Raw genomic sequence first — 23154 nt, 5'->3', positions numbered from 1 at the left:
ATACTGTTTTGCTTTATTGTGGGCAGTCTCTCTCTAATTGAAAGATTGATATAGGAAGAAATTCCATTAAAATAAGTTAAGCCCACTGCATTTTGAATTGCTGAATTTTAAAAGTTTTAAATCACAGAACGCATTTTCATATGCCAAAATGTTATATTTATGTTAAGCTTAGATATAATGCATGAAGCATCTCTTGTTGACATCTACAAATTTATATAAAGCATGCTCTTTGGGTCAATATTGGTCCTGCCCGATGCGTCACATAGACAGAAAAACTTATTTCAATATATAAATCCTTATGAAAAGTTACTAATCCCAGTTATTTGGCATGTATTATTTCATAAAAGAACCCTGTTATTGGTCAAAAAATCATTTCACTGATATTAAAAATGGTGTGACAAGTTGGTTTGGGTATGAGTAGGTCTGGCATAGTTTACATGTACACAGATTTATATATTTTACATGTTTTAAAAGTCTATTCCTCCAACATACAACATGCAGAGCATAGATATTAAGCATGTATCATTACTTTTTAAAAGTAGAAATATCAGTTTTTTGATGGATGTTTGTGTGAGTATTGATGTTATAAATGTAAAGACATGTAATAAAAAAGAAGAAAATTATTTGTAAACATAGCATATCGATTTATTATAAAGGCATAATATTTTGTGCTTTTGAATTTCTGGTATAATATTAGTTATATGTTTTTTTGATTTTTTATCATTTACAAACTAACTTTATTGCTGTTTTCAATAAGTGCACGTGACAATTGCATCGAGATAATTTATCACCACGCTGTGCATCAAAATGAGTTTTTAAAGACATGGAGGGTGACATGACTGTTGTCTGTACACAGTAGAAAGCTGTGGCATATATAATTGTCACTAAGTATTCATGTGATAAGAGCATAGCTCTTTGGCATGTATCAACATAGATCTTTATATTGGTAATTGTAATAAAACGTAAATATTTTGGACAACTGTTATAAATGGGTATCCTCTCCGTTTAAACATTATTTTTGATAACTTTAAATTTTATTTACTTGTAACAAATTTGCATTTGGGCGTGTTTGCCACGCTATGCGGTGCTCTTGTTTTAAACTTTATTTAATCATTTTTTGTGGTCACGTTAACATGTTTTTTTTAAATATACGTATATATAAAATCTGACTGAGCATAATTTAGTTATACGAATTTTAAATTTTTTAATAGGATTAAAAATATTTACAGAATGTCCTGTGGGCTGCAAATTATGTTCCGGTTCAAATTGCACAAGTTGTGATTCATCTTACTTTTTATTAAATGACAACTGTTCACCATGCCCCAAAAATTGTGAAAGTTGTAACAGCTACGATGACTGTACTTCATGTAAGCCAAACATGTTTGGAACAAGATGCTCTTTCCCCTGTGATGGTAGTTGTCTAAACAGTGAATGTCAAGATGATACAGGATATTGTATACAATGTAAGCCTGGTTTCTATGGATTTCAATGTCAGCACAACTGTAGTGTTTGTGAAGAAGAACGTTGTGATTTACGTACCTGCTCGAGTGGTTGTAGAGCCGGATATTATGAGTTTAAAACAAGTTTTGAAACAATATGTCAAGTCTGTCCGTCAAATTGTAAACATTGTACGGATGGAAATACATGTTATATATGCAATGGCGGTTTTCACCTCTTTAAACCTAATAATAATGTTCACTGTGTGTCATGTCTACAAGAATCGCCATGCTCGGACTATTGTGTCATTCAGGGATGCAAACAGTGTCAAATACGCAATAATTCATTGGTTTGCGCAGATTGTCTAGAGGGACAGCTATTCAATGGTAAAACGTGTGAAAGCAACACAATCCCATGTTCAAAGCAATGTTCTAACTCTTGTGATAGCGCTGGAGTATGTATCGGGGAGTGTTATAATGGCTGGAGTGGCGAAAAATGTTCCGAAAACTGTGACAGCAAATGCTCAAAATGCTCAAAAGATAACAGAAAAAGCTGTCTACTGTGCAAAGGTAATTTCTACTCAACCGATTGCAGTTTAGCCTGCAACCCGGCATGCATTATAAAAAGTGGTACTCAAACGTGTGATCATACAAGCGGACATTGTTTAAACGGATGTAACCAAACATTTTGGGGCGATACCTGTGATAAGCCTTGTCCTGGTGGATGTAAAGATATGAAATGTGATAGAAACAACGGTAAATGTACAGATTGATGTAAGGATGGACAGACAGGAGATGAATGCACTCAAACTATCACAATCGGTAAACAATTAATGTAACGAATCCATTTTAACAACAACAACAACAAATTATACGTTACTCATTTGGATTAAATCTACTTTTTAATTCATGTTTACCATAAATATTGAATATTTATAATTATTTACCTTTTCTTATGGTGACATATAAAGGATATCCGAAATACTTTATTTATATAGTTTACACGTTTTTGCATTACCAGAGGAAACAATAACGTGTATACGTAGTAGTTTATAGAAACACACACAAGCGCACATAATATAATGTCATTCAAGTAATAAAAGAGATAAAGAGATATTGAAGATGTTTATTTGTCATGTGCACACATTAAGTGGCACATTGTTAACTATTTACAAAGTAGTGAATATTTGCGCATGTGTTTACTCCTGTTAGATAGAATAGCAAACATGTGCACACGTAATACTAAATTATGCGTACATTGTAAATAAAACAGTTAAAATATGCAATTGATATTTATTAAAAAAAAAGATATTAAACAAAAATCAAACGAAAGCACAGCTCATAGACAAAGCCCCATAAAATAGACAGTCTAACAAAGACCATAAAAAGATTACTTCAAAATATAAGTAAAACAATTTCTTTTTAAACAGAGGTAACAACAGAGGTAACAACTATTCAAACAAGTCCTAAACAAATTTTAAATGAGGGTACACAGGCGGAATTGCAAGGCAAGAAAGAAAGCAACGAACTTATCATAGGTTCATCAGCAGGAGGAGGCGTTCTTATATTGATACTGATCATAGTGGGAGTTTGTTTGCTAAAACGAAGGTATAGTACAATTACGCGTAAGGTCTCTTAAGAACTTTGAAATCATTTTTGTATTAATTGATATCTGTAAGATGAAGTAAGTTTTCAAATAAAAGAAAGAAAACAACAAAAACAATATTTAGAAAAGCATCTATCATTGAAGACGCATAATTAAATTTTAAGATTTTAACAAGAGAGAGCTGCGTGTGTTCATTACTTTTCGAGTATTCCGTTTTTATTTTTTAGTTTTACAAATGTGATATGAATCTTTTTTTGTTTGTTTTATAATGTTTGTTCCTATGTTAAAGATTTGCATTCATTTGACAGAAAAAAATCGCCAAGGGAAGAATCCGGTCAACATGAGGCAGTTGTTGCAGAAGATCAAAGTATGTATGACGTTTTAAGATCTAAATTTAATTATCCATAGATATTGACATAACTTACGCATTCAAAATACATATGTTAACAGTATAATATCACTGTAAGTCGTTAAAGTGAAAATAATAAAGTAACAGTGTGCCATATAATTCAAATGTTTGTTTTTTCATAATTATAAACCGTTACATCACATTATCTATTATGCTGAAAAATCGAAATTATTATCTTTCTTTAACTTATGTAAAACTGTTACATATCTTCATTTCTAAAATGATTTAAGATGTGTACGCAAAACCAACGAAAAAACCGGCAGCAGTTGAAGAAAGTCAGGATTACATATATGCACAACCTTACAAAACACACAAGCTCAAGAAACCTAGTACGAGGGAAATAAGCAAACCAACCGCAATGAATGATAATTTTGCCATAGACTTGGATGATAAAACAATTATCTCAAATGATGCGTATGCGACTATCACCATTGATAGAGATTCTGAAAGCAAAACTGAAGAAGAAACGGATGTTGATGAAATAGAGTTAGAGGAATTAGATGAAGGAAATTCTAAACTTATCAAAATAGGTTTGTTTTCATTGAATAACCGTATACGGTCATGATGCCTTAGTTTACATAATATGGATTGTATGTCTGTAATTTTCTTCACTTTAGTGTTAGAAATATTAATTGTATCAGATAAATACTGCAAAGATATGAACAGGGATAAATATTTTAGAAAGTTTCTTACTATTCTATATAATATAGTGTGTGGAATTTCTGTTTTACGTCAATTTATATGACTAAGGGGTATTTTGACAACAAAGCCTTTTAAATTACAGAAGTAAATCCACCGAGTGCTGATTTGTATTACAATACAGCAAGTTTGGTTCGAAGCCGGATTCAAATATCTGACCTTTTGGAATACGTCAGGAAGAAGACTGATTATGAAGATGAGTTTGAGGTTGAGTATAAATATTATTGTTAATTTATCACCGTTTAGTATAGGATAGATGAAACTGGGTATGTCTTTTTTTAGCTTGAAACAAGATACTATAAAATATAAATTATTGCAGGAGCAATTAAATGTTGTAATTTAATACTGCACAGTTGCGTAAATAAATTATATCGGTCCAATAGATAATTTGTTTGTTTGTTTGTTTGTTTCATTTTACGCCTTTTCCAACATTACTTTAGTCATATAGGCGACCAATAGATAAACTTGTACAATGTATTATAATTATATTGATATAGCGACGATTAATTCGTTGATACATAATAAATAAACTATTATTACGTTTGGTGTTATAATGTTACAAAAATTTTAATTTTAGAAACTACCTAAAGGTTTGACAAGGCCTTGTGACGAAGCTCTCACTCGGACTAACCGCAAGAAAAACAGATATAACGGAGTTTATGCATGTAAATATTTGTTTTTTGTAAGAAACTATTCGTGAGGTTTGGCTGGTTTCTTTTTTCAATACTAAATTCATTTACGTTATACAATGTACTCGTATTTTATAATGTCCTTTTATATGATATTTGACAATACTGATATTGACTTCTGAACAGTTTCGCTATAAATGTAAAATAAACACCTTCTGAACAGACTGATAGAAGATATAATATGAAAACATATTGTTATTGAAGAAAAATATACTTTGTTTTAAGAAATTACAAATTTAGCTTTTAACAAAGTACGTGCATCATTTATAATCAAATTAGGCATATCTAATAAAATATCCAAGCTTTCAACTAATATCTATAATATTTATATTTATCCTAAGACGAGCATAATATACCTGGCATTAATTCGAGCACTAAGAGGGATCACTTTTTTCTCTGTTTTAGATGATGCGACTCGTGTTATTTTACAAAGTAAAACCTATATCAACGCAAACTACAATGATGTATGTATAAACTCGCATACATGTTTTTTTATAATTATTTGTAACAGAGGTTGTCTCGTTATTGTAACATAAGAATATTTGCATGTTTAGCATGTTTTTTCAGTAACATAGGAATATTTGCATGTTTAGCATGTTTTTTCAGCATGTAAACATTTTTCACTGACGATCCTGTGTTAACTAGTGATTTGATATCACGTATACATTGTATATGTAGTTTAACATACTAAGGGTGTCATCTTTTTATCTCTTAACAGTTAGTCTGAACAAAATAAATAAAACAAGAAATATTTTTGTGTTGACAAGAACTTAGCATTGCTTGACCAGACGATATTCAGTAATCATCATTGATGTTTGTATATGGATATTTATATATGGAAATATTGCATATTAATTGCATATTTCATAATATAGGGACACAAGAAGTCTCCAGAGTACATAGCCCTCTCGGTATGTATACTCAGTTTTATCTCAGTAATATATAGGAGAAATTTAAAAGTTAAAAAAAACAATTTTACTATATCTAATTGTATTTTATTTTGCAAGCACTTGGCTCTTGATATAAATATTTTATTTATTCTTACATACACGCTTTTTATTCTTGATTTCAGTTTTAAAAACAAGTTTTTTATTAAGTTGTAAAAAACACTGTTTCTCTTGACTGACTCATTACATCAGAGTCTGCAAATGTGAACTATTTTCGCTTTGTTCTGGTAGCACGTCTCTTTTTCAGACCTCGTGCTGTAAATAAGTTTTCATTAAAAGGCAATGTGGAGATATTACTTACATATTTTGGGAAATTCTATAACTTGAGGGTGACATATTTCCACCAATATTCCTCTTATATTTCTTTACTCATTACTAATTTAAGGACCAACTAAAGATACAATGAATGCTTACACAGACTTTTGGGAGATGATATGGGAAGAAAAAACAGATAAAATTATTATGTTGACCAATCTAGATGAGTCAGGGGTATGTATATTACCACACTTGCTGAAAAAAAATGGATTTAGTTTCGTATTTTTCCTGATTAACTTGACTTCATATACCAACACTTGAACAAAGATTCAGCTTGATTAAAACTTATTATTTTAGAATCATTAGAAACATTTTCTATACACTTAAAGTAATAAAATTATACATATACTGAGAGTTATATGCATACATTTAATAATAATTGCATTTTAAACAGTTTGTATAAAGCCAATTATATTATTTTCTACGTATAATTAATTGTATTGCTCACTTACTTATCGTGTGTCACGTATAATTTGGTACTATAGACAATAATTTATTTACTGTCGGAAACATAAAAAAAATCATTCTTTGCTTACTTCATAGAAAATGAAATGTGAGCAGTATTGGCCAGATCAAGGAAAAACAAAGAATTACCATGGATACAAAGTGGTGTGCATTGCTGAGAAAATATTTTCAGAATTCACTTTAAGGGAGTTTTCTGTTAATGTACAGGTGTGTTATATGGTATCAAAACATAAATGTAATCGTAATGAGCTATGATTTGATTATCGTTTAAGACATAAATGTTCTATTTGTTTGATCTTTCTAATATGTTGAACAAAAATTATTTATATCCCTAGATTAAAGTAATTTTTCTTTTAATTATTTGCAAACTACACACCTCAAAAGATAATGCACCATTGATATCAATGTCTTCTTTAATTTCAAAGGGCTCTGGATCAAGGCAAGTGACACAATATCACTATACCGCCTGGCCCGACCGATCTGTTCCAGATAATGTTGCCTCTCTGATAGAGTTTAGGAACAAAGTTGAACAATCAAAGTCAAATGATGTTGGCCCAATGGTAGTGCATTGCAGGTATTTGTTTTTCCATCATAATAAATATGGCTGCTAACTACAAAGATTCGTCAAATATCGCCATATGTCGTCTAATATCAACATGAAAATTACAATTAGTAATGTAATTTTAACATATCCATAAGAGTAGGCATTAAGCAATACAATGCAAATATTATTAGATGGGTGACATGACTGTAAGCAAAAAAGTAAAGATCTCTTAAGTTGGTGAATTTACTTTTAAAAGATAACATTTTACATTGATATTTGATTTTAATTCTGTATAATTTTTAATATTATGTTATTATCATATAACAGTGCAGGAATCGGTAGAACTGGAACCTATATCGCATTGGATACACTCATACAGGAAGGGAAGAATGACAATTATGTTGACATTTTTGGTCGTGTGATGGCGCTACGTGGACAAAGAGGTCATATGGTCCAAAACCTGGTATGATTTTATACATAAATGTTATGTTTTTGTTCTCTTTTTGTCAATTGTAATCTTTTTTGAAATACATGTGAGTCTATAAACTTATAAATATTTATTGCGTTTTTTCTAAACGGGATATTGTCGGAGGTATATTTAAAAAATATCTTTCTAATAAAGAATTTTACATTATTATTGATATGGAAAAAATGAAATGATAGTACAAGTATTGATCTTTCTCTTTTTAGGAACAGTATATATTTCTTCATCGGTGTCTTCTGTATGCACTCACATGCGATCCCGATCCACTTCCGGTCACACATATTCCTCGCATCATGACAGACGATAAAATATCACATCAATTTCAGGTACATTGATATACTTTTTTTAAACTAATAATTTAATTATATTATCATAACTTGTTTTTTTTAATATTCTTCATTTTTTTACTGATTGTAATTGTCTCACTCAACTGATTCAATGAAAAAAAATGATGGAAAGTTTTTGCTGTTTTATTCATTCTAATTGTTGCTTGTTAAGTCCTTAAAGGGTTTTTTTCAAGTCAATCCTTAAAATTTTTGGAATTTGATAATAAAAGGATTGATTGTTATCACCCTTACATTAATTCTTAAACAGACTATATATTACTCTATTTACAAGTACTCCGATTTGAGATTGAACATTTTCCTGTTGCACCCCAACTCCATTAACAGTTGATCAATTATCAGCTTATGTATAATCAGAACATACGAGTATTGTGCAAAATCGAGTAATGATCATTACGAAGGTCATTATTATTCAATTTAATTTATGTGTATTAATTTTATTCAAATTACTATATAAACAATATGCAATTTGATTAATTGACATCCTTTTACAGTTCTATACCCTTGAGTAAAAAGGATAACTGTGGTTGACTATTTAAACATTTCAGACATTTAATAATGTTGTAATACCGAAAGAGTTTGATAATAAATCATCTGCTAACAAGAAAATAAAGAAGGAAAATAGACACGGAGCTGATATTCCTGGTATGTAAATTTGCATTGTATTATTCTCTTATCTTCTATATGATTTATAAATTATGATATATTTTATGATTCAAAATATAATTACGTTAAAGATCTTATTTTAACTGTTAGTGATGATAATAAGTCAGTGTCACAAAGGGATGGGGATAATATATAAAATACATTTTCAATTATATAAAGTAGAAGTTGAATTTTGACTTAATGATCCTTTGGCAAACTGACTTGATTAAATTTACTTAATATAAAATAATTTTTTACAGTAAACATGAGTTTGGATCTGTTTAAAAAAATAGGAAACCAACCCGTAATTCAAAATTGTGTACAAACGTTGTTACAATTTAAAAGTTTAAACATTCTTAAAGTTTGTATTTCAAAAATATCACATTACATATAGTCATTGTGTAAGTAAACTTCCTTTTTCATTCACACTTATAATACCAGACTGTAATAATAGTAGATTTCAATAGAAAATAATCGTCTGTAAATATACCCTATTTGTATGAAATTCTCATTTGAATAGAAAACCGTGGCTATTCAGTGGTTGGTTAAGTTTGCATTCAGGGTAAATACCCTGTTGTTCATTAGGAAGTAATTTAAGGCCGAAAATAGATCTTTATAACATAAAACTATTAAAAAGTTTACATTCAACATTTTAAGGCTTCAATAAATAACATTCTATTTTTATGTGAAGGCGATGATTACAGAGTGAGACTGACATCAACAAAGCATGACTACATCAATGCTATTTATGTAAATGTAAGTATTCAAGCAAATATAATTTTGATTTCGTTTGAAGTTTCGATTGTCCCCCTTTTCAATATTTTTTCATGAACCTTGCTTGCGTTGCTTCCCTTTCTTTCTTTCATGAATATATAGATAACATATTTAGTTGAATTGATAAATAGTGCGCTGAGACTCTACATGGTATTATTATGATTATTACAATTTTAATAAAAGAGTTTATTATCCCAGCACAATGTGTAAGCTATTTAAAATCACATCTTAGAAAAGTTATGAAGCTGGTCATATTCCCGCGTTATTATCGTTCGTAGACTTATTTTATATTTGTCTACATATATGTGAAATAGTAAGTGTTGTAACATCGTTTATACTATGTGCGTGATTTCGATGAATAAATATACTTTAAATGGCATTATTAAGTTATATTATATTTAACATAGTATCTAAATTTCAGGGATACGAAAATCCATTCAAATTTATTGTTACACAGACGCCAATGCCGAATACAGTTGAAGACTTTATATCGATGCTATATCAAGAAAAATGTGCCTGCGTTATTAATTTGGACGACGAAAACCTAAAAGATAAAGTTTGTGCACATTTATAGAATATCTAGCGTGTTAAAAATAATTATATAAAATTTTATTTAATAGTATTCGTTGGCACATTTATCCATACCTAACACATTTCTTTTTAGTGTCGTTTTAAAACAAAATTTAATGCAATACAAATGTTTGCTATGAACAAATGTTCGGGGATGGGGTTGGTAAACAATGAATCACCTTTAAAGCTTAAACACTGTGAGAGGTCATTGCATTCTAAATCATTCTATTTATATGTTACTTTATGTACATACCAAATCATAATTTAGACTGATTTTGAATGTTTGCTAACAATTCTGATCAAATATTATTATTGATTTTCACAGAAATTAACAGAAAAAGATGATATTTAATTTTTTAGGTTTGTCACTTTTGAATATTAATCATTTCAGTCTATCGGACATTATCTACCGCAAGATGGAAAGGTGTTCAAAGTTGGACATTTCCAAGTAGCTTGTAAGAGGGTTGACACTACGGATTATGGTACAATACGGCACATGACAATATCACGCACTGGATTGGTAGATGTTTAAATATTTATTTAGATGTTTATAAGTTCTAAGAGTTATTACGCCAGATCTTTTTGATGTCCCGATACATAAAAGTAAAGGCTTCGGCTTTTCCTTCCAGATTCGAATATTTTTGTTTTTCATTTAATATACATCACATTCATTTTGTTCGTTGTTCAAGATCAAACATAATCCTGCAAGAACAATTAACATTTTGAAAAAGCAAATGTGTGCAGGATTTGGGAGATTTCAGTTGTAGCTGGTCAGTAATCTATTATTATATCTATCATCACATTATTTCAATCCAGAACTTTCTTTTAGATTCTGTATGATAACTGAACTTCGTTTTAAATAACCCTGATAAAAGCATCACATCAAGTAACGCTTAATAATCAGTTATATCTTATGAACACTTAATGGCATTCTTTTGTTATATAAAGCACCTGTCTCGAGGAGAGCTGCACTTGAAACAGTACCAGTATAACGGGTGGAATAAGACAGAAAATGTCCCACTTAGAGTTGAACCGTTTTTTAAGCTGGCCAAGGACGTTGAGGATGAGGTGAAAGGTCAAAGAGAAGAAAGACCAATCGTAGTTCATTGCTTGTAAGTATTGCATTAAATCGAATTTGTTTGCGACATCAATTTTTCATATTTAGATTTACTGCTGCTCCTCTATACAGAGGTATCGATATACATGTTTGCCCGTGTATTTGTTTGTGTAGCTAGATTACAGGTGCCCGTTCGATGCTGAAATAATGCAAGGTAGGGCACCTGAGGTCTTCCTCCACCAATAAAGCTGTGTCGGTGTGGCGTAAAACCCAATCAAACAAACAAAACTAGATTTATTTTTGCGTTTTTGATTCGGCTTGAATTTTTTGTTGATATGTAAATATATACGTAAAATTATATTGATACTTTGTGATTTAATGCTGTTATTTATAGGACTGGAGCTGAACGAAGCTGTTTATTTTGTGCTGTCTCTATTATATCAGAAAAGTGTTTCTTTGAGAAAGAAATTAGTGTCCTGAATACCATTTGTCAACTGCGTTCAAGGAGGAAGTCAGCTTTTACCGACATTGTAAGTAATAAATTAACTACCCTCATAAAAGGCATGTGAATTAGCTAAATTTAAGGTACTATCTTAATATGCAGTTTCGAAAACTATTCTCTATTGATTGCTTCTTATTTAAGTTGTTTTTGACGAGCTATTGAGTCAAAGTTTTCTATGTCACTTCACATTGCATAAATAAGTAAACATGTGCCCTATACGAATATACCCAACTTATCATTATTTTGAACTTGTCTGATATTTCAGAATATTTCATCTTATATAAACCCCCGCAAACATGTATTTACTTAACATTTTTTATCTTCTCGCAAATATATCAGTAAAATAAATTCGCCTAATTGTCAAATCAATTGCACAACATTGCCTATGTCTACCAGGAAAGACTGATTGTTTAAAATTACATAAAATAAAACACAAAAAATACAGTTATTGACAAATTGATATCATGGAATTATTAAATTATTATTATTATTATTATGGTCTAAATTATCAATTCACTTTATTTCAGGCACAATTCAGGTTTTGTTACCAACATGTAAAATATCTTGCTGAGATTTCCGACAAGAAGAAATACTATAATATGAACGAGCTGTTGTGAACAATGGTTGAAGAAATTCGTCTTTATGATCAATTAATTACTTGTCCATTGTCCATGTTTTACACAAATATGACACTTGTTTAAAGGCTGAAAATGCTAATACTTTTATGTTTCAAAAGCTTTTATTGTGTGTCCTGTTGCAATCTCTGAAAAGACATATTACTCATTGGCCATGCATAAAAGTGAGCCATAATGTTTTAGTGTTGTTTTGGTAAAAAAAAACAGTTAAAGTCTTTTGGTATTTTATATAGATCAAAATGCAATTTTGTTTACATTTTTCTAACCTATATTTAAAAAAAAATATACCTCATTGAGCACCGTTTCCTTCAGGTGATATGCATCTTACATGTTCTTAACTCAATTTTACAACATCTTCTAAAAAGAATACTCATTGTTTTTAAATACAATCATGTAAAGACACGTTTATAAATATGATAAAAATTTACAGTGTACAGTACTGTGAAGTTTTGAAATATTGTTATAACGGTTTTCTAACTGCTTTTTTGTTTAATTATCTAAAGTCGCGCGTATTTGTAATTTTCGATGCATTTAGCGAACAGTATGCATTTGTATGCTTAAAATAAACATTTGATTTTATTTTACTATGTTCTAATCATATTTAGTTATTAATGAAAAGCATGATACTAATTTTCTTATTGAATATTGTAAAGTATATAATTCAATGATATAATATAAGACGGTCACATTTCATGCAAGTTAATTTGTTTTATTTTTTCTCAATATGGTATGTTTTGAAGGACTAACATATATCATTATGAATCGAGTAATGGTATAAAAAAACTGGCAGAACAATAACTACTATTTAGCTTTTATATCTGCCATGTGCAATAAACATAAATATATGAATAATTTAAACAAATTATATTATGATTGTGATAAAAGAAAGTATTAGTTTTATGAAAAAATCAATATATCAATCAATATATTAAAGAAATATGAGTGAAATATTATTCTGTGTGTAAGTCTTTGCTTTATGGCTTAATTGAATTAAGTATTTATCATACTTATTTTGCTTCTTTCCCTAAAAGTAAGGTTTTTATATCCAAAAAGGTAAATAAGCTATAATGTCTTTTAAACTAAAATTTATATATTTCATTTTATCTAATGAGCGGACTCAATAAACCGAGTCTGATATTATCAACTTTTTCCTTTTTTTATAGCTCTCGAGTGTCCTCCTTTAAGAACAGTATTATTGCTTATTATAAAATAACATAGAAATAAAGTACAGACTTTAAAAGCACGTTTTCTTAACTAGTAGTGCATGATTTGAAAAAAATTATTATGTTATAGCCTTTCCAACCGTGTTTTAAAGAGTATGCTTTAATTTGATAAATTATGATAATCAAAACATATATAAGTAAATATTTACCTTTATAGAAGAGATTTATACACTTGAGCATTTTAAACTTGATTCGAAAAGTTAGTGTAATTTGAATAGGTTTATAAACTAATTCAGGTTGTCCAACTTCAGTTTACAATATTCCACCGTCTATCCAACATATGTTTATTATCTGTCCATGAGTTGTATAAAATTAAATATCTACAAAAACAGTTTACATATTTAATATATTATGGTCTAAATGAAAGTGGTTTATAGATAATAATCTTTTCAAACATGATCTTCATCTTTTAATCTTCCTATTGGTTATCATTAATATCCTCATTCTACAGATAAGTAAACTATAGATATTTTTCAACATGAGTATAGAAAGTAGAGACATTTTAATTCAGATATAGACTGACTGTTTTGTTTATACACTATACTTGTAAACAGTTTTATTCTACATGTAAGTTTATAAAATAAAGCTTCTTCTGCATGAGTTGTTCGCAGATATAGTTCTATACTTGATCTCAAACTAAATGGCTTTATTTATTCAACACATAAATTTGAAAATAAGATGTTTTCTTTTACATTCAGCCTGTGGTGTTCAATATAAGTTTTTAATATGTTACCCTATATCTTATTTTGTATACGTTTTGCATTTACTTTTAAATAATATTGTTACACTTATGTCTGTTTTAATTGTTAGCTTTGTAATACTCAAGCTTTAATATATTAATGACATGTAAATCTGTTTTGTTGTTAGTTTTATCTTCAAATACTCGTATATATTAATAAATTATATCATTTATAGTTACTTTCTGATAAAGCCATATGCTAGTGGGTGAAATTACACATTGCCTTTCATAACCATACCCCAATGCTCTCTTAAACCAAATATGCTCAGATTCGGTGTTACTATTGCACAGTTCCTGTGGGGTTTTTCACATTCCTGCATTAAGCGGCAAACACTGTAATAGTAAGTCTACACACTTCCTACAAGGGGAAATAGTACATGTATATTATAATTATACCGCGTGAAGCAATCATTATATTTGTTAATCGGTATTGCCATATAACTGAAAGCGTTTTGCTATTTTGTAAAAAAAAAATCAGTTATTGCTTTAGAGACATTGTCTAAAAAAACTTAACATTGAGTGAGCTTAAAGAACATTACTTGCGTCTCAGTGATCTTATTTTGATAAAAAATGAACAGAAAAGCGATTTTGTGTAAACCAACTTGTATGAGGTTAAAATGGAAAAAGAGAGAAGTTCTTTCGATTTCAGTCAAAGCGAAGTTTACTTTAAAAAACTGCTTGAGATCTTTGATTTACTAGATGCTACATGAGGTTAAATAACAGACAATTTTACTCACCATTATTTACAGAAATGTTCATAAAAGATCAAAGCCTACTAAACTTAAACGTAGAAAATGGTGTAAATTTCTAATGATTTTATATAAAAACATTTTATACATTGAAATAATCTGAATATGGTATGTCCCAGGTTCTCCAATAAATGTTTCAGTTCCCTACTATAATCGCTGCGCGAAATGTACTAATCTTTCATATGGTAAAATGTTAGTCATTATGATGACATGCATAACTAAGATTATCAGACGAAAGCATTAAAGTCACTTAGACAGTCAAACATTTAAACAAGAAAAATCATGTCTATCTTATATCTTTTGAATTTGTGTGTGTGACAAGGTAATCTCATTTAGACAAGAGGGTGAGCCTTTTTCTCAAATAACTATAAGAAATTGACTTAAGAACTTGAAGGAAGCTAAATATCTGCGACACAAACTAAGACGAACTTTTGCCTAATATTAATCGACAGGACTAACACAAGTACACGATTTGATTTGACTACTATAAGGAAAAGGCTCCGAATATGAAAAGAAGATCAACAAGGAAGGGAGGCATTCAGTTAATGCATCCACATTTATGTTTTAAGAAGCATATTATCCAGAAAGATAATCTTCTTTTGAAAGACATAGAAATAATTCATATAATGCAAATCAACATAAAACGATCGAAATTTTGTGTATATCACTTCATTTATCTTGGGGTTCAAATTCTTTTATATTGTCTTATGTGTACAAATTAAAGTACATTTACCGTTTTGAATTTAGAATTTAACAGTACAGATTAGTTCTTAGACTTATGTTATTTATAGAGGAAACGGTTTGTTAATTCGGTTCACAATCAAAGCGCGTTATGTACCTTGCATGTTTATCTTTTTCAATCAGATCGGCCTATTATAACATATTTTTTCATAAAACTGCATGCATATCCCAATATGTCTCATAATATTATTCCATTCATTATTCTGTTCAATTCTGAAAATATCTTTAAAAAAATCTATCCTTTAGAGCACATGTTAATAACTTAAATATAATTGCAACATCTTAATATATCAAATTTATGACATGCATCTAATATAATTAAACAAGAATTGACATATAAAGAAGCTTTTTATTTGTTTGGGTCGTCAGACCAAACAAATAATGGTAGCGAAATTTCAGAGTCTAATGCTGTTAATTGCAAATGCCGAAAGTAGTCCACTTTTTTGAAGCGGTTACTTCCCTTTATATGTACACTAACTCCGAAAAATTCAGGGGAGATCACTGCGTAAAGATGGTCAAAGACAGGCACATTAATTTTCAAGCAAAATAATTCCCGAATGGTCGAAGATTTCTAATATTGTTTTATTGTATTTTCTGATCAAAAATAAGTAAAGACAAAGCGGACATTCAATCTCTGACACAGAAGTTTACGACGAACCTAACAACAAGTAGTTCTCAAAACAGCTTAAAACTAGCGATTTAAAAGAAAGAAATATTTTTATTTTGTTACAAGTATCCAACAAATTACAACGCATTCAAAGTTTAAAAATAGCGTTGGCTTATAGAATTGTCAATAAATGCACAATCACAAATTACGCGGATGAATATGATTTTATCAATGAAAATACTATTTTTAGCTATGTCGATTACCGAATACTACACAGACCGAGTAGTGGAATATATAGATTCTACATATCGGACTGTTTGGGCGAGAAGATTTTCGCTAAATTAACTAGTTCAATTTTAAACAACATGTTTATCCTGAACAAAATACCTCGAAATTAATAAGGATTACCAACCCGAAATGCAATGGAAGTTCTAAATTTAGAATGACTTGATGTTATTCAATTGTTGTTTGAATAACTTCTCCGTGGTGCAGTGGTAACGCGCTCGCTTGGTGAGTGAGAGGTCTGGAGTTCAAATCCCAGTCGAGGAAAAAATTTTTTTAAATTCTTTTTTAAGTGTCTTTGTTAAGGAAGTAGCCATGATATGCAAGGATAAAGTGTAGCTGTCGTAAAAAATGAACATAAATGATATTTTGATGCAACTCTAGTTATGCAGAATTCCGTATGTATCAAACTCTGGTGCCTTGCAAAATGAATTATATTACATAAAATAAACTTATACAGGAAAATACATACATATATACAGTACGATTTAGATTGCAAAGATCAGAAAATACCACAGAACTTGCAGCCCTTTGATTCTTTATAAATATACATGCTTACAGTAAGGATTATTTACATCTGTGTTAAACAACAGTTAAAGTCGTTCAAGGCCTAATTTAGAATAATATCATGGTTTTCTTCAGACCGTTCACATATAAATTCACCGTGGCTGAAGGGTTTACGCGCTCGCTTAGGAAGCGAGAGGTCTGGAGTTCAAATACCAGTAAAGGCAACTCATTTTTTTTCAAATTGTTTAAGTCAAATAAACATTGGATTGAATATCAGTGTTGCAATTAGTCTTATAGCCAATTTACTACAATTAAAACGCTGGAAAGAATTGGTGGAACTATACATATAATCTCACAACCTGTACCTTTCTTTCATTTTGAGACCCAAACAAATTCAGCGCCTTCTGTGCTTTGATTTCTTCTGTTGTTGTATTTTTTCTTCAAGTTTTAGTCTTGCCTTCTTGTAATATGTACATACTCACTTCGTATGTATTATTCATAGGATAAACAAAGTTTAAAGGAATTAATAAGGCATGAATTGCGCAAAAGAAAGGCTTAATTTGTGCAGATTTATTGCCGAAACAAACAACGCAGAACGTAAGCATACCAAAATATCTGAAAGAAATTTAATTGAAAGCAATCAATAAGTGGATACAACTGCAAAAATACAAATGTTTACAAAGACTGTTTTGCTTTTTAAGATCATTCGTGAATATGACAACAACCTAGCTAACGTAATGACTGTGACTTTTGTGTTCGTACCTTATAAAATTATATAGAATTGCATTTAATTTAACAAATGGAAAACAATGTGATTAAGACACTTTTTATGAAGTCAAAAGCGTTGCCAAGTTGCAACATTGGCAAAAGCGTGAATTTCTTTGTAACAAATTTCATTATCAAACAAATTTATTGACACGAAAAGTTTAGCAAATATCTTAGATTTAACGCAAATATGAATAATAATATATGCATCCGTTATTATATAAAGAAGTATTGACAAGAAAATAAATATGTTGCTTAATTTACTGCCATGGTGGTCATTCAAGCCTTATTGAAACTGGAAAACTAGTTAGGTTGATCGGTCGCATAAGAAAAACAGGAAAACAAACAAACAAACAAACAGTATCATGTCACAGATGGCACTGCGTTGTATTCGATTTCATTATTTATTTATTACAAATAAAGCTAATGATTCAAAGATTCAAATACCTTACAGATCATTAAAATGATGTTCAAGATTATGATATAGTGTTTAATAATACACAATCTACATCTTTCCCGCTCAATATTTCAACATTTCCAAAGGACAAGAGTCAGTTTGATATTTAACATGTAGGCCATGTACGACAATAATGGCATTCTCTACCGTGAACAGATTTTCAACAAGAAGCAAATGCGGTACAGCACAATTCATTTTTACGTATTTATAATTCCAATTTAATTGAATATAGAAAAATCGCATGGAAGCTTTTATGAATAAATTGTCAAAATTGTTTACAACGAAGGATCGTATTATGTTAAGAACAATGGTTATTGAATCGTAATTCAACCATTTTACTTTAATATCCTATAAGTTTATCCGACGTCCTTTTGTCCGGGAATGCGGAAAAAGGAAGAAAAATGTTAAATTCTTAAATTCTTAAGCCGGTGTTAAGCGCATGCATGAACGGTAGCTTGATTTTTTCCACTAGCGAACATGAAAAGGCTCAATCAAACTGAGCCTGCAACCTGTGTGTTTTGACGAAAACAAAACAGTTAAGACTGTTTGTAATTATACCCAATCAAGTACGGTTAATATCTGTAAAATAGTGATCCCCCGGAAGCATTTAAAATAGAAAAAATACATGAAAATTACAGACTCGGTTTGATTGATTCTGTACATTAGGGATAATGAAAGTGTGCAACATTCATCACGCCTGCTAGCACCGGCTTGAGCGGTACTCAATTTCTCAACACTTAATAGTGCTGAACTCAATGATACCGAAGGACCAAAAAAATGAGAACACTGAAGTAAAGTACGGGGCAACGTTTTACGGCTGCCACACAGCACTTGACACCTGCTGCTGTGAAGTATACGGTAACTTGCTCTGAAATACTATGTTTGAATAACATTTTACATGCTTACACTGATGATACTGATAGCAAAATGTATGCATTGTGTATTAGGTATATAAATGTGCTTTCTATAGCTTTTTTGTTTATTTATGTTCTTTTTTTATTCTCTACCGTTTCATGATATTTTGTTCACCGTATATAATAAAGCTAGTTTCATAGAACACTTGTTTTTTTCTTTACAGCAAATGAACTTACAATGTAACCTGCGCTAAATATAGTATTTTGATTGTATAAACACACGGTTACAGCATATAACTATTAAATTTCTTTGAAAAAAAAATGATTATTTCCTGTATTTCTACATATGGTATAAAAACATTAAAAGAAGTCAAATAAATTATAGATAATAATGTAAATGAGTCCTTTCAATTCTCGCATGTAGCTACAAATGGTACATTGTATAAGGTATATATTCGAAACAATATACTGGACAGATGGTATAAAGACAGAACGTTGAGACACACAAACAATCAGGAACCTCCCGACAAATAAAACCAAATTTTAATCATTTAGGTATGTAAACGCCAGCTTACAATTATATCTTGTTTACATTTTGGTACACTAATTGCTACTATATACATACATAATTGGCAAAAGATTGTTTAGGTAGTAATTGTACTAAACATATTTACAAAATGTCATACATTCAACTTGCTTCAAAGAAAGTCGGAATACAAGCATTTCTATGAATAGCAATAATTGCTCATAGCGGTAGTTAAAACTAAATTGCACTTAAAGGGATACTCAGGCAAATATATGACAAAATATTAAATTTACCATATTTACTTAACTTATGCTAAAATGAAGTTTAAAAAGTGATTAAAAGTCCCTGCATGTTTTTTGTCTGTATAAATACTTTATAATGTGAGTTTAAAACCTAAATAAGTCTACATATGTTGAACGAAATGACGACGCAGAAAGAACTAATGAGTAGTTTTAAAACAAGTCATGTGACAATTACAATCCCTAGAAGTTAACAAAACAAATATTGTAGATATTGTAAGATTAAAACAAGCCTAAGTCGCTCATTTGACAGGTTCTTTTACGTTTTTATAGTTCACGGTGATAACTATGGTGAAATCTAAATGCTGTAACTTGACCCGCGTGGGTCAGGTTAGGAAACCAACATTTTTTTCTTTATATGGAAACAAATTTTGTTTCAAGGACTGCTTAGTCTATTCATTTCGATGACATTTATAGAATATTGGATAGAAAATTAAAATCTAAAATATGAAAATTTTGACTGTGTCTCCCTTTAATCCTTCTTGATGTATACAGGTTACAGTGTTATTTAACGGAATACCATTACTATTTTGGATCATTAGAAACATCTCGCAGATAAACAAAATTTATTTCCAGAATGAATAAGCAACGTGTATATATGAGCAATAAGCCAAATAAATCGTGTCATTCGGCTGCAATGCAGCCGCGTCATTAAGATTTTGAAATACACGTAAGATTTACTGCTGAATAACACAATTTTTTTTGTCAACAATATGACCAAAAGTATATGCATCAGCTTTACACCTCATGACCAAATTAAAATTGCTTGCTTTGTTGCAAAACATTTTTATCTACATTTTTCTCAAATGAAAGGACCATGTTTATTTAACTTCGTATACAAATAATGGACTGTGCAACTGTCTGTAGATTACCGAGATTAAATCTTCAATTAAACAATGCGTTATATAATATGTACATAGCAAAGGTAAGTGCGATGTGTCTCCACATAAAGTGGAACTGTTTCATATGAAAGAAACGCGTTGGTGTTGCATTAGATTGTACTAAAACATCTGAATTTTTATCCGTTTGTAAATTTTTAGAAACTAGAAAAAAAGATTGTTTTGAAGAAATTTAAATTTACATACATATGTATTTTAAAGTTTTATAACTTTTTCTTTTGAGATGATTTGGAAAGTGTTGTGCTACTTCAAAAAAAATGATAGCCGCGTTTTAAAAAATAAAGCGAGGTTACACATATGTTGTTTCTTTTTATTTTGGTTTGATTTGTAACGGGTCTGATACATGTATTCTTTTTTATATATTTAAATGTGATTTTAATTGTTGGTCATTTGCTTATTTAAAGTTTAAATATCGTTTAATTGAAGGACAATTGAATAATATATAAGACATTAGGATAAACCATTACGAGCGTGTCAGAGCTGTCTATATATAAATAAGATACATGGTGTCGGATACAAAATTCAACATTGAATAAATAGTACCTGTCATGTCACAGTATCAAACGAATATTACTAGTGCGACGAAATGATATTTTCGTGTCGTAATGCTTCCCTTATAATTTTATCAACTGCTCAGATCTTGACAGACATTCGTCTACCTAGTTATTATTTCGGTGTGCATAATTGACCATTCCTTAGCAGCCATTTTACGCGTGCGTAAAAATCTCGCTTATATTACACTAAAATTAGCTATCAAAACGTGACTGAGACAGTATTTACGAGGTAAAGGCTAATTCGTGGATCAAACAACTGTGCTTATCATGAAAATGCTTTACTTACCATTCGTAAATATTTTTTAATTCTGTAGCGTAGGTACGAGTACACTTTCTTTGTAGTTGGACGTCCTTATCAGAAAATTAACTGGAAAAGGCATAAAAGTTAAACAACGTTTCAAAACATAATCTGCCAATAAAAATATAAAATAATTTAAAATATGAAGCAACTCACAAAATTTGGTTTATAAAATGTTTGATTCAGACATACAAGAGAAGAATGAGAGAAAAAACTTCTTTCAAATTGACTTTATTTCCATACAGATACACAGAAATTCTTTGTTTTGTTAAAAAGTGTAGAGATTGATCCTGTTAAAATAACACTACATGTATGAACTTAAGAACATACCATCTTAACGAACTGGCGATTAAAACTTCCTAATTTCTCAATTTTATCTTTTACCAAGTTGAATTCACAAATTTACGACATTTAAAAAATTACAACAACAAACCTTTAAGTTAATGTATACACATTTGAACTTCACGATTCGAACCTAACGAATTCGCGAATTAAACTTTATAAGTTTTAGCTTAACAATAGCTTAACAATAAATTGAATTTAATCATTAACTTTATGAATATTTTAATTAATATTAATTTACAAGAAGATACAATTATAATAAATTTTATTGCATATGTTACTATAATTAGTAATACAAAAATGCGTTTCTTTTTTCTGAATATTACATGCGAAAATTTACCAAGTGTGCCAATATGGACTAAAGGCACACTTGAAATAACCTCTACTTAATAAATTCATGACGTTATAAGTTATAATTAATTAAGTAAATATTATGATGACGTGAATTGTATAGTTGAAATCGTAAAATTATGAAGTTAAATATCTCACAGTTTTCACCCGTATAAATGCTTTATAATGCATATGCGTCTAAAAATAGCGCTTAGAAGTGTTGTATAGAGAGTTACTGAAGCATAATTTATATTCTATGCACACATTTAAAACAGGAAGTTTTGAAAAAGGATTAATAACCACACACACATATTGTTAGTATTAAACTTTTTAGTTAATTGAAAAAACTACTTTGCTTTCTTAAACAAGAAAACGGATATCAGTATTGTAAGAATATTTTGACTCTGTTTCTTTTTAACAATTCATTATTTTATAGATCTTAGCTTTAAAGTGTCTTATCACTCTATATAAGGTACACAAAATGTTTAAAACTGTTTTATTATAAAGCAGTTAGTATCTTATAAGACAAATGATGTAGTATAAGTGCCATTTCGACTTTTAAGTAGAGGTATAACCAAAAATGAAGATTTATACACACAACATTGTATAGTTATTTATAAATATTTACATCTTAACTCATTACAATAAGCTGATCACACCATTATAAATATGTATAATACTTTGCATTTTAGATTATATTGCTTACATGAATGAGCAATATGTTTTCTCAGGCAACTTCAGCATTAGTACTGGTACTGTTTGTTGATATGGTATTTGTCGGTAAATAGTTCAACTTCTGTGTAATATTTTCTTTAATTACTTAAATGCATCCTTAAAAATTGAAAGCATGCATCAATTGAT

At 29.7% G+C, this 23154-nt stretch overlaps 2 protein-coding genes across 2 annotated transcripts; both read left to right on the top strand.

Moving 5' to 3' along the window:
* Window positions 1-1234: 1234 nt before the first annotated feature.
* LOC132713174 (receptor-type tyrosine-protein phosphatase kappa-like) lies at window positions 1235-5917 on the top strand. Its single transcript, XM_060695659.1, has 9 exons — window positions 1235-2258; window positions 2867-3044; window positions 3351-3409; window positions 3682-3981; window positions 4236-4357; window positions 4728-4815; window positions 5245-5303; window positions 5715-5750; window positions 5912-5917. The coding sequence occupies exons 4-9, from the start codon at window positions 3810-3812 to the stop codon at window positions 5915-5917; spliced, it is 483 nt and encodes a 160-aa protein (XP_060551642.1). The 5' UTR covers window positions 1235-2258; window positions 2867-3044; window positions 3351-3409; window positions 3682-3809.
* A 220-nt stretch (window positions 5918-6137) lies between these two features.
* LOC132713172 (receptor-type tyrosine-protein phosphatase kappa-like) lies at window positions 6138-14094 on the top strand. Its single transcript, XM_060695657.1, has 12 exons — window positions 6138-6275; window positions 6645-6773; window positions 6992-7140; window positions 7438-7573; window positions 7801-7920; window positions 8487-8583; window positions 9275-9339; window positions 9779-9913; window positions 10319-10447; window positions 10876-11039; window positions 11379-11514; window positions 12014-14094. Exons 1-12 carry the CDS (start codon window positions 6189-6191, stop codon window positions 12101-12103), a joined length of 1437 nt encoding a protein of 478 aa, XP_060551640.1. The 5' UTR covers window positions 6138-6188; the 3' UTR covers window positions 12104-14094.
* The last annotated feature ends 9060 nt before the right edge of the window (window positions 14095-23154 follow it).

This window comes from Ruditapes philippinarum, unplaced genomic scaffold (genome assembly GCF_026571515.1).
Source record: "Ruditapes philippinarum isolate M1 unplaced genomic scaffold, ASM2657151v2 ctg5955_1_1_1_1, whole genome shotgun sequence".
In the NCBI taxonomy this organism is placed as follows: domain Eukaryota; kingdom Metazoa; phylum Mollusca; class Bivalvia; order Venerida; family Veneridae; genus Ruditapes; species Ruditapes philippinarum.
Note: the sequence above shows the minus strand (reverse complement) of the source record. Positions and strands in the feature narration are given on the sequence as shown.

Bases quoted from the DNA above. Each gene is read 5' to 3' on its own strand.
- LOC132713174 (XM_060695659.1), top strand. From the start codon at position 3,810: ATGAATGATAATTTTGCCATAGACTTGGATGATAAAACAATTATCTCA. The intron at 3,982-4,235 runs GTTTGTTTTCAT...TTTAAATTACAG, and splicing joins TTCTAAACTTATCAAAATAG to AAGTAAATCCACCGAGTGCT. The intron at 5,304-5,714 runs GTATGTATAAAC...TTCATAATATAG, and splicing joins TCAACGCAAACTACAATGAT to GGACACAAGAAGTCTCCAGA.
- LOC132713172 (XM_060695657.1), top strand. From the start codon at position 6,189: ATGAATGCTTACACAGACTTTTGGGAGATGATATGGGAAGAAAAAACA. The intron at 6,774-6,991 runs GTGTGTTATATG...TTAATTTCAAAG, and splicing joins AGTTTTCTGTTAATGTACAG to GGCTCTGGATCAAGGCAAGT. The intron at 9,340-9,778 runs GTAAGTATTCAA...TCTAAATTTCAG, and splicing joins TCAATGCTATTTATGTAAAT to GGATACGAAAATCCATTCAA.